The 17,096-nt window shown below is 41.0% G+C and overlaps 1 protein-coding gene across 4 annotated transcripts in view; it reads right to left on the bottom strand.

Moving 5' to 3' along the window:
- MYO16 (myosin XVI) overlaps positions 1 to 17,096 on the bottom strand; it is a 388,109-nt gene that overhangs the window by 272,450 nt on the left and 98,563 nt on the right. For all 4 annotated transcript variants that reach the window (XM_083168667.1, XM_083168668.1, XM_083168666.1 and 1 more), the window contains one exon: positions 963 to 1,071. In XM_083168667.1, the coding sequence (XP_083024793.1) occupies positions 963 to 1,071 (109 nt within the window). The remainder of the gene's footprint in view (positions 1 to 962; positions 1,072 to 17,096) is intronic.

Below are 17,096 nucleotides of genomic sequence, written 5' to 3'. Positions count from 1 at the left end.
GCATGCTATAATCCTTATCAAAGGTGCAATCCACTTACACGCGTATAATGATCAGAAAAATGCTCACATTACAAAAAAGATTAATGAGCTTAATTGACTATTTTAATTAAACAATTTAATGAACCATGATTCGTTACAACTAGCACCTGTGCCTAATGGTTACTTTTACTTATACTATCAGTAGTCCTAGACAGCCCTTAGCTCTGTTTATGTCTGGCCTGGTGTGGTGCTTGGCTGCGCCGCTGCCTGGCAACTCACTGATAGACATTTGCCCTCCCTTTCAACCTCTCCTAAAAGCAGCCATGGAATTTGCATATAATCAAACACATGGAACTGTGTAATTTTTTTATTACTGTTATAGGATTTTTTTTATAGGACTTAAGTACTCCAAGTTAGTTGCTTATCCGACTAGTTGGATGACATTTTTTTTTTATGAATGAATGGTTTGCCACTGTAGCCAGAGCCATCATATCACGTAGGAACACTGGCAACAATTCTTGGGGGCTCCAAGCAGGGGTGGGTGGTGGTCACACAATAACAACAGTGAGGTAGTATTTTCTACCTATCTCTTAGAATGCAGCCAGATAGTGAATGGCTGTCAACATGCGGATTGGTTGATGGCTGGCGTTATCCACCAATCAGAGTGCTAAAGCCATTCACTGTATGGAAGTATGTGGAGAGATGGCACAGGGGGGGGGGGGGGGGGGGGGCATGCAATATTTTTTTTTTATTGGTTCCCATGAATAGGTGTGTTCTTTGCTTTGTCCAGGACCTAAAATGCTGTGAAGATGGCCCTGACTATACCAGATTGGTTACCACATGTTGTATTCCATGTTGCTTGATAATTGATAGCAATTTATGGAAATGCATTCCTTTTTATATTTTAGCCCTCTTCTGTCTTCTTTTTGAATGGCAACAAACATAAAATATTACATATGAAAATGTGTGTCATCAATACCTACCATTCTCTTCTAAATAAGCCATAAGTATACAATTGGATTCAGTTCCCTCGGTGGAGTAATCAAGAGGAATATTTCCATTTACATCTTGCAGCAAAACATTTGCCCCTGACTAAATCGGAAGAAAAAAATATATCAACAATCAAGTATAACAAGTCAAATATTAGTCAAAACTACTCAGAGTTGACATATCAAAGACTATATTACTGAATTACTGCATATTGCATGTTAGGAGGAGGTGCTTCCTGTAACAGACATGACTGGCAAACCTGCTATCCCGAAATGTAATTGTGGATACACAGTGAAAGGGGGACTACACAACAACCCAAATAGAATGTTAGGTTCACACTGCACAATATTTTTTATTTACATTCATGGCTTATAAATTTCAAATTGCGTTTAAACGTGTCTTTTAGATGCTGTATGCGGTCATTTTTCTTAAAACATAGTAGGACTTTCCTAAACTTGGTCCTTAAGGCAGCAAGGGTATCCATGCTTGAGCATAGATGTTTAAATCAACCTGCGGGACTTGTTAAGTCATCTGACCTTAAATATGGATAACCTTAAAACTTGGACTAGGGTACCTCGAAGACCACATTTGTGAAACACGAACATTGATATTAATTGGCTTAACAATATTGGATTGTTCTATGGGCTTCATTCATCCATCTTGTAGACTTCAAGGTTTTTGTGTGTGTGTGTGTATGTGTGTGTGTGTGAGGGGGGAGGGGGGGTTGGATGGGTGTTTGAGTAAATAAAAATAATTTCATTAACGTGTAAACTACAAATAATATTGAACATATTAGAGTGAAATATTAGAAAAGCAATATGCAATACTTCAGAAGTTATCACAGCATTCCTTAACTGTCTATTTCAAGTAAACAATGTCATTAAATTTTAATTTGAAACATGTGTTGGAGAAAAGCCTTATGTGAATATTAATAGTGTCTGGTTAGATGATAAACTCTAGTGTCTGGTTAGATGACAAACTCAATGACATACTGAGCATGAGAAATAAATAGAACATATTAATACTACACCTTAGACAACTATTGCATAACTGATAAATCAACATACCGTTGTACAATACTTAAACGTGATTAGAATGATGATCTGTCAGCACCTCGTAGCAAGAGACTTTCTATAAGGCAATTTCTAATAATGTATGAAGTCACAATGTGACAGGAATCATAATGTACAGTACTTAAAGCAGTTGTCCACTTAAATGTAAATAATATTAATTCTTTTTTAAAACATAGCAATTAGTCCAATACTTGCAATGATATAACTATTCTCTTATATCGGACCGGAAGCCCCTTCTATTTCGAGGTACCCCTCTCTATAGCTTTCCTCATGTGTGTTCCCTTCCCCCCCCCTCACCCCCCCCCCCCTGAACACCTTTATGTAATCCCCTCCAATGACTTCACTACTTAGTATTTCAAAACTACAGGTGCACCGGTACCTTTCATTCTTTCCATAACTGTTTACTAAGTGTACTTAGAACTGTATTTTTAGGAACTTTTGTATGAGTTACTTATCATCATCTCCAATGTACCAGGAAATGTCTGGTTTTGGTTCCTATTTGACATGCGAGATGTATTGTTTGTCAATCTTTTCTTTTGAAAATCTCAATAAAATTTATTAAAAAAAAAAAAAAAAACATAGCAATTATTCCATTATTATAAGTGTTTCTTTACATAAAATACATAGAGATAAATGTTAGGAGAACATGTAAAAGAGGAGGCATATGATGACCAGAAATAAACTGAGGGGTTAATGCTTAGTTCGGCAAAATGGCATAATGACTCTTTGGCCCGTATTCAATGCGGCAAGTGAGGGGGTAACAACGGCGGGGATCGCAGAAAAGAAGAGATCCCCGCTGTTTAACCCCCGTTCCGGCCGCTCACCCTATTCAACATTCTGGGGGAATCCTATATGTCAGAGGACGGCGAGGGTTCCCCCAAACAGCAAGACTCGCGGCTAATGCAGGGTGCTTGCTGCATTTAGCCGCGAGTTTCGCTGTATTAGCGGCCGCATATGCCAATTCCCCCTGATCCAAAAATGGAGCAAGGGGGAATCGGCGTATGCAGTTGAATACTGACCCTGCGAGCTGTGACAGCTCATCTGCAGCATTGCATACACCCCTTTGTGTCTTTTGATTTAATGCTGCAATTAAATTCCTCATCATATCATTGAGTAATCATAGAACAGTTCCATTTAATCCAGTATATAAGAGCCCTGGTTTTGCAGTGTAAATGATTGCCGCTTTAAAAAAACCTGGAGATTTTTTACCAAATCTCTCGCTTTCTGAATCTCTCATCCTATTAAATTTCCCCCATAACCTACCCTATTATCCAAACACCCAAATCAGTCCACCAAATATTAAAGCAGTATATCAATATCAGACTGGACAATAAAAAATGTGGTCACTCTGTGTAGCTTTTTATAGTTTACCTATTATGCTAATTAATCTTTTTACGTAAAAGAGGATAATTCCTTGCCTGTGAACACCAATATTTATATATTATTTTTGTATTTACGGTCACATATATACATCTCATACCTCTGCCCAATTTCTTATATCTCCTGATGAAAAAAGCCAGTAGCAAGCGCAGACCAAATAAACAGAAATTGCGGACAAAACATTAATTTGAATCCCCAAGAAATGGTAAACTCCTCCCACATGCAGGAGTCTCTGATCTATGGCCATGTTTCTTGTTATAAACTTTCTATGCAAGAGTCACTGCTGCCACCTGCTCTAGATACACAGTTTTCATTTCTTATGACCGCAACAAAAGCACATCCAAGCAAAGTGGGCATCATGAGTACTCAAGTTGCTACCAGAGAACTGGGGCTCTGCAAATGAGGTATGCAGGCCAGAATAACAACCATGGATTTGGGGATCTGCTTTGCATAGATGTGAGAGATTACCTATCCAACCAGCAATTTGGGCGGCAACTCAATAAGCCACAAAGTGTCACTGAATATTGCCAGAACACTTAGCTGCGCACATATCCACAATATATGACAATTGTAATATTACTATGTCTACTCTGGTCATGATGTGCCAGAACAGCACAGTGTGAACATCAATACATATGGCAGTACTCCTTTGAAGTCTACAGTATGTAGCTTTTCAGGAACATCTAGAATAGTTCAGAAGAAATTAAACCATACAATAATCCATACTTTTAGTAAAAGTGACTATCAATGCATAGAATTCACCATATAAAGATTTGTTGATCTTCCCTATGCATATCTGCCTACTGTATGTTGTGAATGCCTTATTACTCGCAAGTTATGGCCCTTAAATCGTAGAGAAGCAGTAAGCGAGGAACAACATCCAACATTTCTAACAGTCTGGGCAACAAGAGAGTCACCAAGAGTTGGCAAGTATGCCTAGCCAGGTGTTATCTTCCTCAAAAGGTGTTAATTGATACCTTTTTGTATTTTTTTTCTTTCTCTGCATGTTTGACTTAAACATACTGAACTCTAAAAAAAAAAATCTGTTTTTATGTGGGATGCCTTATTGCATTTCTACTATTGTAAAGTAGCACTCATTGTTTCAATTAAATAACAAAAAATAAACAATGGGGTGGGTGTGGCTACAGGTCCAGGCCACCACAAAAAAATATGCCTATCATCATAGCGACATACAGTAATGGTGACCATCTACCAGCTGGCCACATGTTCAGCCATAAGTCATAACCTGGAAAATTGAATTGCATTTTTAATTCTTATGATTTATGGCTGAACATGTGGCCAGTTGGTGGCTGGTTACCATTTTCAGCCCAAGATCCAGGAGGCCTTAACCTAACCTGCAAGTATATTGAGTGAGTATGTGAGTGAGCTGTGGTAAGTAGAATTACCATGCAGCAGTCTCTGCTGGACAAAATGTTTTGAGCGTAATACTGTGTGTGTGTGTAGTCACTCTTGGTCAGAATTGCATCCATAACAATGAAGTAGGATGTTGTAGGGAGATGATAAACAATAGGTAAACTGTTCACTATGTAATACACATATTTTACACTGAAGGGGATGCCTCACAGTACGAACCTCATAGGCATCAAAGGTTCCTCAGTACACAATTTAATAACAGCCTTTCTCATCCAGCCCCTCCATGTGGTAGAGCTCAGTTCAGGGATGATTTGGCCAGAGGCTTCACTAGAGCTTCCCCGATGAACTGATAGTTCAAGGGGGCACTTGGAGCAATTTATTTTACATATAAGTTTTTTGCCCTGCACCCTCATGTTGGCCTGCTATGTATTTTTACGGTTAGTCTAAATATATATATGCTTCTTAGTAGCTGCCCCCCTCCCCAACTCCACAGGGACCACCTTACCATTAAAACAGAATGGATCATGTCAGGACTCCCTCATCAATGGCAGTTTGCTCCTCAACCTCAGCAATAAGCAGCAATATCTAATACACAACATTAAAAAGTAAGAGAAAAGACACCAGAGTATGCCAGTGTTGGCAGGGTGTCTCAGAGTTGGCAAGAACCATATAAGTATTAGGGTGGACTATAACCAGTCCATGCACTACCTTAGTCAGGTCATAAAATAATTTATTTTCATCTTACCCAGAACCCATCAAAGCACAGTGCCCAATAGACCAACTTGCTTGTATCTTCTAGAAAGAAACTGAGGGGTAGATTTATTAAGCTCGGTGAAGTGATAAACTGTCTGGTTTTTCTCACCGGCCAATCAGCTCCTACCTGTCATTTTTCAAACCAAGCCTGTAACTTCACAGGTAGGAGCTGATTGGCCAGTGATAAAAACCAGACAGTTTATCACTTCACCGAGCTATTGATGACTCCTAATTTTCTACGCACTGATTAGAGAAATTAGGGTTGCAAAAATATTGTGGGTAAAGGGGTAGGCATGTATAATATCTGTAACTGTTGGGAAATACTTGCTTTAAGATAGTTTTACTCTTTACATCTTTTCTAAATTTTACTATAGTGTTATTTTTTCTGTATTAAATAGTTTGGTCCTCTATATCTCATAGAGATATAATTCATGTTTTAATGTTGGCCAATCATAGCTACATGGAGTATTTTTCAGACTGGTCAACTGACCAGCTGAATTCTATTGAATAGAGATAGCAACATAAAAAAGTAACAATACTGGCAGGAGTTTTCAGTGTCGTAATTGGCTTGCTCTTGCTAACATAAATGCATAGATATCCTGGCCTTTCCCTTCCCGTTTTGCATAGATAGAAGGTAACAATATTGCTCTGTTGGGGCAGTTAAGGACTGGATCTCACTGAAGGTCTAGGTTGGCCATCTTATAAACTGACCTCCTGGATATTTTTGCCTTTGCACCATTTCGGAGAAATCCAAAAATACAATTCTAAAATAAAACAAAATTAATATATACAGTAGAACATGTCATAATTATAATTAATGCAAACAAAAGATAGTACTCAGGGTACTGTAACTTGATTTTTACATAACTTCCAGTTAAGTTTTCTGTGCAGCAAATATTCTCTGTAGCACAAAATAACATTTTACATTTAACACTATCCATTAGCTACACTGTATAAAACCCCATAGCCTTGAGGCTAAGCAATTACGGATATCAGATGTTCACTTACTGGGAAAAAACTGCTTTGAGTTAGGGAGGAAGAAATCCAATTCCAAGCACATAGAGGCATTCCACAGAAGCATGATAAAGATATTTCTCATGCCAAGTCGCAGACTGCTACTCAGAAATCCCACTATTAACTAGTGACTTGCAGTACTTATTTTGCCCTGGTGCTCTCGGAAAGACCTTGTAAATTGAATATTTCAAAACACCAGCTGCCCCCTACATTATCATTATCATACAAAAAATAGTATTAAAAAGCAATCAATAATGTACATATTGAAAGCAAAGAAGACCTTGGGTGAAATGTAATAGGATGAGAGATTCAGAAAGTGAGAGATTTGGTAAGAAATCTCCTGGGTTTTTTTTTAAAGCGGCAATCATTTACACTTCAAAATCAAACTGGTTTTGCAGTGTAAATGATTGCCGCTTTAAAAAAAAACTGAAATCTCTCACTTTCTGATTCTCTCATCCTATTACTTTTCACCCCTTGTGTTTGTTCTCAGAAAATAGTAACTGGTTGTGACCAAAGGCTGTTCTAATGCATAAGGTATGGAATAACACAATAGAATATGTCTAGTTTTGACACAACATACATATCACTGATACTGTATATTGAGAATGTTGGCCACTCACCACTGGCGGAAACATTTGTGGTTTTATTAGACAGATGCCTGCTAATTAATTCTTAATGAAAGAGCAGAGGCTTACATAAACTGGGTATGAGGCCAAGATGATTGTAGAACAAAAATAACTTTGTTCACAAAAGATAAAAATGATCTGTGAATGGTAAAATAAATTAAAAGGTAGATAGGTAGTAGTAATGAAGTTTTATTAAAGTTCCAGGGTTAAGACAATATAATTTAGATTCAGTGACTTTATTTACTCCATAGGTAAATACAGGAACTCACACAAGCTTTTAAAAGATACAAATTCATGAAAATTGTGCACATACGGTAGGGCAGACTTTTTCTAATGATACCTTCCAGAGTCTATGATAAGTAAATACTAGCCGTATTGCTGGTTATTGGGAGTGTCACAGCTAGGTTCATCTCAATTATCCAGACCTAGACAAAATAATTTGGGTTCTGTACCAACCCAAAATAAAAAGTTTTGGGAATCACTTTGGTAATTCAAAATTTATCCGCACTCTGTCTGTAGAATTTATTTATTAATTTAAATATGTATATATTATTTAATGAGGCATCATGAATTAATAACAGAGCTTTGTGCAAAACACAATATGAATTGTTCACATAATGAATATTCACAAAATTTGTTCTTCGGAAAACGTTATATTGACAATGGAAAATACACTATACAATTATATGTAACGTAAGTAACAAAACAATAAATATATATGGTCGTGGTAATAAAATATTTCCTGGAGAGTGAACGCCACCCAACCAAATATACAGGTTAAGTTATAGAGTTTGGTGCTTCTCCTGCTGTAACTCTAGTTAGGTACCAAGTGGTATTCTTAAAACTATAATGGATATGCTGCCTGGTCATTAGTGGGAGAGAGGCAATATACGATTCTCATCATGAGAAAAATTTTCCAACATATATTTCTTTATTTATCCATGTTTCCATGCTTTTCATATGGAGAAATACAGTTTTATTTAAAAATAAAAATAAAAAAACGGTGGTATTTGGGGTGGTGTGTGCACTAGCCAACCCTGGAAAATAGCTTTTCTACCCACTGCACTTCAAGCCAGTAGCAATTTATTGCACTCTAAGGTTATTCTGAAGTTTGGTTTTTAAAAATTCCCCAAATTGCCTATTCCTGGGTTAAAGGAACATAACTGTAAAGTTTGGTTTCTGCATACCTATGGAACCTATGGAACTAGGTGAACAAAGTATTAAACTATGGGACAGCCCCAGAGAGTATTATAGACATCTTCTTCATCCTGGTGACACATTGGGCAAGAATTGTTATCAGCAGTTAACATATGCAAACGTCGAAGTAAAGTTCATTGTACATGCCCGCAGGGAGAATTTTCCTAGAGAATACAAGCACTTTTTCCAACATTGCATTTTGAAATTTGGAAAATGGCCTAGCCAGGAGGACATGCCTCCAGTTATTTGGGATTGGTCAAAAACTTGTCCCAAAAACGTGTAATAGCTCAGTATGGCTTTGTATTGGGGGACTGGATGTACCAATAGGCAGTCTGACGTGTTGGTCCAATCTCTACTCGAGAAGTGCTTTATTATGTGGGTCACATAAAATCTAACTTCTACATAGGCTGGGGGTATGGGCTTATCATGGCATGTTGGGCTGCAAATTCTGCAAAGGTCAGCATATATTTATCATCTATAGATAGTATGGAGTTGATTTTAGCTATCCTCGCCAGTCTCCACAGGGTGAAAGACAAATAAATTACTACATACTCTCCCTGCTTTTCAATAAGCTCTGTCAATAAGCCTTCACATCTCCTCAATAAAAATGGTTTAGGGTGAGCTGTGAGCCACAAATGCACCCACATTTTTAATTAATTATTGCATAGACAGAGCCATGGTTGATTTGCATATGATTGCAACATAATCTACTGTCACTTGACTATCCAACAGAATCAGTTCACGTGCACGCTCAAAGTTCTCATCAGTTGTGGACATGCATAAGCATCCGTCTAATTCTTCATGGATGAAACTTGTGCGACTCTCTTTGAATTTTTCTGTTCATTCTTATTCTTTTCTTCATTACCCAAAGTTTTTTTCATGCTGAGCACAAAGTCTTCAATAAATATAAATATAAATATCATCACCCTCAGACCACACAAAAAATGAATCACTGCATGATGGTCTTCTTTTGTGGAAATCACAAGTGGGGCAGCCATTGTTTCTTGCAATGCAATCACAAATGAATTGATGTAACACGTTCAATCCTGCACAGAAATGACTCCGGAGACAGCCACCTAGTACGGAAATTGTATATAAGACAACACAGCGAATAGTTTAAGTCTTAATTATAAATACAGTGTGGACATTGTTGGGCTTAACCTTGTACACATGACCTTCTTAACCTTGATTTTCCATCTTTCATGGGGTTAACAACTGCAAAGTGGCATAGTCCATGATCAACTAGAAATGGACAACTATGCAAATGAGCAGAAATGTTTACTGCCTAATATTCCTTCTCAATAACAAAATATTTTGTTACTCTTGGGGACAATTTCCCTCTAATAAAAAGATAACCATAGAGACCCTCAAACAATACAGCTTCAATTTCCACAGTACAGGCAATTATTTGAACAGTATAATATAAGACTGCAAGAAACCAGGTCTCTGCAGCAATCCAGAGATAAAAAGTACTAATGAAATTGAGCAGCTGGAGATCATTTTAATTGATGATGTAACTTATCTTCCAACAGGTTTGTTAATGGACCAGTTCTTATTGAAAAAATATGGTAATAAGTGGCAATAGTAACTAAACATTTTTTAAACAAATGATTGCAGAAACACAAACCTTTATCTAGGCTTCTACTTTTCCAACATGTTTACCAAGCATATATTCTTAGTAGTTTCTAATGTTGTAAATGTCTTTTTTATTAAGTTAGATTTCAGCCCTTCTCTTCTCTATAACAGTAAGACCACCCATAGCCCATTCAGATGACAGGTATTAAAAATATGCATAATTGTAGTTATGGTGGGGATCATTGCATACCCTCCAACTGTACCATTTTAGCCGGTACAGTACCGTTTCCCAGGGAGCGTGGGGAAGCAGCCAGCCAGGACTACATCTCCCAGGGTGCACGGCGGTGGGACATGGCAGGCCCGCCTCCCCCCTGCTCAGGGAGAGACTCCGATTGGGGGGCATCACAGCTGTGAGGGGCGGCGTGTGCGAGGCGCTCCCCCCTCCCAGCACCCTCTCCCCTTGCAGCTGCGGAACCTGCACGGGCGGATACAGGTGTGGGACACCCGGATTGGAGCCCTGACCTGAGACCTGTACCTGTCTGGCCTGTCCATCAAGCAGGGGAATCCAGGTGAGCAGGGGCCAGGGGGTGGGAGGACAAGAGGCCGGTGTGTGTGTCTAACATGTGTGCAGCATGGTCTGTGTATATGAGGTGAGGAGCAGCGTGTGGTATGCAGTGTGTGTGTGTGCGCTCCTGATCCTGTGTGAGTGTGTTATATTAGCCCGGTTTCAGTTTGGGGTAGTGGAAAATAAAATGGTCCAGACCACACCCCCTTCAAAATGGTAACACCCCCTATCTATGGCCACATCTCCTGGCCTGCACCAATTTTTTATTTGAGATTGTTGGCGGGTATGATTTTCAATCGTATGGCATCTTATTCATCGTGTCACATCGCATGCCATATAGCCGCATGCGATGCGATTTTGTCCCCCTATACAATTTTTTTATTGTATAAGCACCCTAATGGGTGCTTACAATGTTAAATGCACCCCCACGCCACCCCCACTATGAACGCCAACCCGAAGCGTGGCCAGCGCAGCGAGCCCGCGAGTGGCGGCGGTACGCGTCCTCCGACCTTTTCATACCCCCACTATCTACGTCGGCACCAAAGCGATGTATTCCACATGCGCTCACCACGCTTCGGGCTTGGTGGCTCCCTGCGCTCACCACACTATCTAAAATCAACTCCACGCCGACGTGGATAGTGGGGGTATGAAAAGATCGGAGGACTCGTACTGCCGCCCCTCACGAGCTCGCTGCGCTCGCCACGCTTCGGGTTGGACTTGATACTGGGGGTGGCGTGGGGGTGCTTTTAACATTGTAAGCACCCATTACGGTGCTTATACAATTAATAATCTTATAGGGGGGCCATTTAACATTAAAAACACCCATTAGGGTGCTTATACAATTTAAAATCTTATACCATTGTATATGGCATACATTGGCATACAATGCGATGGTATACGATTTCAAATTGTATAACATTGGGTGCCATCGCGCAACATCGTATCGCATCGCATGGGATTGCATACCATTGTAATGCTTATGGTATACAATGCGATGGGCTAGGAAACAAGTACCCATTGCTGTATACCTAAAGGGTGCCGGCTTGTGGTGAACATGGGCCCTGGAGTCCAGTAGGGCCCACCCCACACACAGTGCAGCCATAAGTAGACTTTTCTTCTGGAGTCCTGTGTCAATAGAGAAGTCTGAAGAAATGTGACAATGGCGCCATGTTTCTGGATACTTGCATATACGCAGAAGAATCTGACACAAATCCAGAGTATACTGCGCTGCCAGATAGGAAAGGGCATACATGAGCCTGCACCTGGGCCCCCTCTTCATCATCAATCCCCTGTGGTGTGGACATAAGGTATGGTCTTACCTTTGTAAGAAAGCTAGTGTTCCATGAAACCAAACAAAATCTGAAGGTAATAACGAAAAAATGGCCTGCATGATTGACTCCATGCCTAAATCATGCTCCTGAATACTCGTGTGTTTAGTTAAACAGCTTTAAACTTATCTCATACATACAGTGGCGTAATTACAGCTCAGCAGCCCTAGCGGTGGCAGTGGGGAGCAGGTGCCACCGGGTCGCAGGGTCACGAAGCTCATGGAGGCTGCCAGACAGCAGGAGTCCTGTGTCAGGAGTCGGCAGCAGCAGCCAATTAGATACACTTCTCTCTCTGGCTGTCTGTGTGAGGACGCTCAGTGAATGTCCCCATGACCCGCCCATGGGGCGGGTCACTGAGGATCCTCACACAGACAGCCAGAGAGCTCCCCCTTCCACTCTGCCTGCCGCTTCCCCTTCCACCGTGGCTGCTGCTCCCCAACCCCATCCTCACTGCTTGTTGTAGAGAGCAGGATGCTTTCCTCCGGGGCCTGAAAGATTAAAGCAGCGCAGATACTGTTTATTCTGTACCTGCGCTGTGAGTGTGTACCTGGCTGCGCTGTCTCTGCCAATTTTTTTTTCTTTTTGGCAGGGGGAGCTGCATTTGTAGTTACGCTGCTGCATACATATCAATTAAAAAGGTGTCTTGGACAGTGCAACATTTAATTAGAATAATGTGGAAGAGCAGCTTTATCTCATAAATGAGTTGATCCAAACCAACCTAGAGTCCTTTTTCACCTAGCAATTAAATTAAATTGCACAGTAGGAAGCAGACCCCATCACTTGGTTTCCTGGATAAGTAAAAAAAAAAATCCTAATTTCTATAATAAGTCAATCTTGTTCCTTATAGTAGAACATATTCTTTTTTACTTCTAAGGGAAATCAAAAGGTTCATTGTTTGCATACAAAGTGAATAAAAAGCCCTAAATTAGCTTGCATAAATAGCAAAGTAAAGGAACGGTGACTGTTAAACTCATTTATAGATTAATTAACAAAAAAAAAATTTTATGTCATTTAACATCACAACCATTTCTTTGCTTAATTTTTAAACCAGTGAGAACATTTGTCGGTATCGGAGCTTTAAATTGCGCCCTAATTGGTTGACAAGGCTTAGTTAAGCCTTAAAATATATGTCTATGGTTCATAGTTGTCCCAGCACAAATGGCCACAGCATGTAATGTCCCATAAAAAAGACTTAGGGGCAGAATCAGTATAACTTTTTAAAATAGAGAAGTAGAGATAGTAACATCTGATTGGTTTCTATGGGTAACACATCCACTTTCCCCTAGTTACTTGATTAAAAGTGTATGTACTATAATATATATCATTCTGCAGTAATTATAGTCAACAATATCAAGCAAAGGTAACAATTTATTTATTTATTAACAGTTTCTTATATAGCGCATACATATTCCGCAGCGCTTTACAGAGTAGTTGAACATTCACACCAGTCCCTGCCCCTCTGGAGCTTACAATCTATATTCCCTATCACATGTACACGCACACACAGACATTCTAGGGTTAATTTTGTTGGGAGCTAATTAACCTACCAGTATATTTTTGGATTGTGGGAGGAAACCGGAGTACCCGGAGGAAACCCACGCAAGTACGTGGAGAATATACAAACTCCGCACAGTAAGAGCCATGGTGGGGATCGAACCCATGACCTCAGCACTGTGAGGCAGTAATGCTAACCATTATACCGCCTGTGCTGCATCCATTGTCAAATAACTCAGGACTCCATTGGAACATGTCTCCAGGTTGGAAAGTTAAGGACGACCAACTAGGTCTAAAGCCGCCCATACACGTCCCGATACGGGCGTGCGTTCAGTGCTTAACTAGCACACATCACATCGCATTGCATTGCCTGTGCATGCGTTGTGCATGCAATGCGATGCAATGTGATGAAAACTAAGTACAAAAAGTATGTGCAAGCACATACTTTTTGTGGGATGCGGTCATTTGGTCGAATGCATTATGGTCGAATGTCATTACATCGAATCCATTGGGTCGAATTGCTAAAAGGTCGACATGATTCTAGGTCGACATGGGAAAAGGTCGAAATGATTCTAGGTCGAAAGGTCATTAGTTCGACAGGTCATTAGGTCGACAAGGTCATTAGTTCGACATTGTCTAGGTCGACATTCACAAAGTCGACATGGGGTTTTTCACTGTTTTTTGAGCCGACATGTGCTGACAGGCGGTATTTCATGCCCTACCATCCACTAGGGCGTGGTGGGAAAATAAAATAGTGTGCCGAGCGTAGCGAGGCACCGTGCCCGACGCATTGCGAGCGCAGCGAGCGATGCGAGGGGATGCAGTGCACTTTAAACTGTGTCCATGTCGACTGTGTTGACATTCAGGTAAAAAAACAGTGAAAAACCCCATGTCGACTTTGTGAATGTCGACCTAGACAATGTCGAACTAATGACCTTGTCGACCTAATGACCTGTCGAACTAATGACCTTTCGACCTAGAATCATTTCGACCTTTTCCCATGTCGACCTAGAATCATGTCGACCTTTTAGCAATTCGACCTAATGGATTCGATGTAATGACATTCGACCAAACGATCCCAACCCCTTTTTGTACTGTGCGATGAGGTGCTGCGGGAGCGCGCACCTCAAAGCACACATCGGACAGCCTGCATCACAGCGTGTATGGGCTGCTTAAAACTCAGATGTAAATAAAAAAAATAGCCCATGTCACTAGCATGTTCAAACAAAGTCATTATAGTATAACCTCCCCCCCCCCCCACCACATAATCACACCAGCTGTTGTGGTTCCTTAACAGTCTTACAAATTCATATTTATTCATTATTTTCTCAGACACATTCACAATACAAATTCAGAAACATATAATACTGAAAAATCATCTTCGGCATTTATTAAAGATTCATCTGATATGTAAAAGCATTCACGAATTAATGTCTTGATTACAGCTTCAATTGGTGTTCCACTTTTGAATCACAACAATCACAACTGTAGTTTCAAGCAAAACATTAGAAATGATAGCAAAGCCTATTTGTAAGTAAATCAATGGAAGATTTGAGGATGAAAAGTGAAAATTATATACCACAGACACAGAACATACCAAAAAAAAAATTCTAATATAATAATAATAGAGAATAATTATGTTGTGTTGTTACATACCATTTGTGGGAGATTTAAAGGAATTTTTTTATTTAAAATAATTTAGACAATTTGTAGACATATAGGGGGAAATTTACTAAAGGACTACGAATTGCCGTATTTTCTGGATAGTAAATGTCAAAAATAAGTGTATTTCTGGATACAAATACACCTATTTTTTTTACAAATTTCCTTTAGTAAATTTCCCCCATAGGGTCAAATGTAATAGGGTGTGAGAATCAGAAAGTGAGAGATTTTGGGAGAGTTTTCCCATTTTTTTTAAAGCAGCAATCCATTACATTGCATATTCAGCCCCCCCCCCCCCCCGTGTAAATGATTGCCGCTTTAAGAAAAATGGAAAAACTCTTCCTAAATCTCACTTTCTGATTCTCACACCCTATTATATTTGGCCCCCAGTATGTTTTTTTTTTTTACAAAAGGTCTTCATATCTCAAGGGACTCAGTTTTGAAAATAGCCACATTATGGAGGCAGCCATACTGCATATCTTAGTCTTTTTGGTACTTGTGAGTTATCCGGGCTGCCGATTTTGTCCTTAAGTTAAGGACACCCGACCGACGCGATGCCCGCGATTTAGCCCCAAATCGGGGGCATCGCGTCGGTCGTGGCCGTTATAAGGGGCCGCGACGCGATGCTCACGATTTCCCATAGACAGTAATGTTAAAAGACACGATGGACCCGATTTCCCATAGACAGTAATGTTAAAAGACGCGATGGACCCGATTTCCCATAGACAGCAATGTTAAAATAAAATGACAATATGAAATTGTCCAATATGTTTCATGGCCCCCCACCACCGTTAACGCCACCCCGCTATTGACGCCAACCCGAAGCGTGGCGAGCGCAGCGAGCCCGCGAGGGGCGGTGGTACGCGTCCTCCGACCTTTTCATGCCCTACTATCCACTAGGGCGTGGAGTGAGAATAGAATATTGTGGCGAGCGCAGCGAGCCACCGAGCCCGAAGCGTGTCGAGCGCAGCGAGCCCCGCGAGGGGACGTGGACACCTGTGAAGCCCGCAAGGGCACGCGGATACCTGTGAAGGTGTCCACGTCCCCTCGCGGGGCTCGCTGCGCTCGCCACGCTTCGGGCTCGGTGGCTCGCTGCGCTCGCCACACTATTCTATTCTCACTCCACGCCCTAGTGGATAGTAGGGCATGAAAAGGTCGGAGGACGCGTACCGCCGCCCCTCGCGGGCTCGCTGCGCTCGCCACGCTTCGGGTTGGCGTCAATAGCGGGGTGGCGTTAACGGTGGTGGGGGGCCATGAAACATTTTTTTTTAAAACATATTGGACAATTTCATATTGTCATTTTATTTTAACATTGCTGTCTATGGGAAATCGGGTCCATCGCGTCTTTTAACATTACTGTCTATGGGAAATCGGGTCGGAAATCGGGTCCATCGTGTCTTTTAACATTACTGTCTATGGGAAATCGTGGGCATCGCGTCGCGGCTCCTTATAACGGCCACGACCGACGCGATGCCCACGATTTCGGGCGCGATGAAAAAATCGGCAGCCCGGATAACTCACAAGTACCGTCTTTTTTATTCATTTTCAGTGCTTATATATAATAGGTAATGGATAACATTAGGTACTTGTGTATGTGATTTTTTTGTGTAATTTATTCAGTGTTCTGTCGCAGCGCATGTCCCGCAAAATCGCATGCGATTTTATAGGGTGTGCGATGCCATTACATTTGCTATACAATAATATGATTGTATGTCCCCAAAATAGGTTTAACGCACCCCGCCCACTATCCATGCCTCCCCGAAGCGTGGCGAGCGCTGCGGAACGCGTCCTCCGACCTTTTCATTCCCCTACTATCCACATCGGCGTGGAGTTGATTTTATATAGTGTGGCAAGCGCAGCAAGCCACCGAGCCCGAAGCGTGGTGAGCGCAGCGAGCCCCGTGTGGGAATGCGGATTACTTTACATGTATTCCGCGTCCCCTCGTCACGCTTCGGGCTTGGTGGCTCACTGCGCTCGCCACACTATATAAAATCAACTCCACGCCGACGTGGATAGTGGGGTAATTTAAAAGTCGGAGGACGCGTTCCGCTGCACTCGCCACGCTTCGGGGTGGTGTGGATAGTGG

The sequence above is a fragment of the Crinia signifera genome, chromosome 2 (genome assembly GCF_055691185.1).
Source record: "Crinia signifera chromosome 2, ASM5569118v1, whole genome shotgun sequence".
Taxonomy (NCBI): Eukaryota; Metazoa; Chordata; class Amphibia; order Anura; family Myobatrachidae; genus Crinia; species Crinia signifera.
The sequence above is the reverse complement of the archived record's forward strand: the minus strand, read 5'-3'. Positions and strand labels throughout refer to the sequence as shown.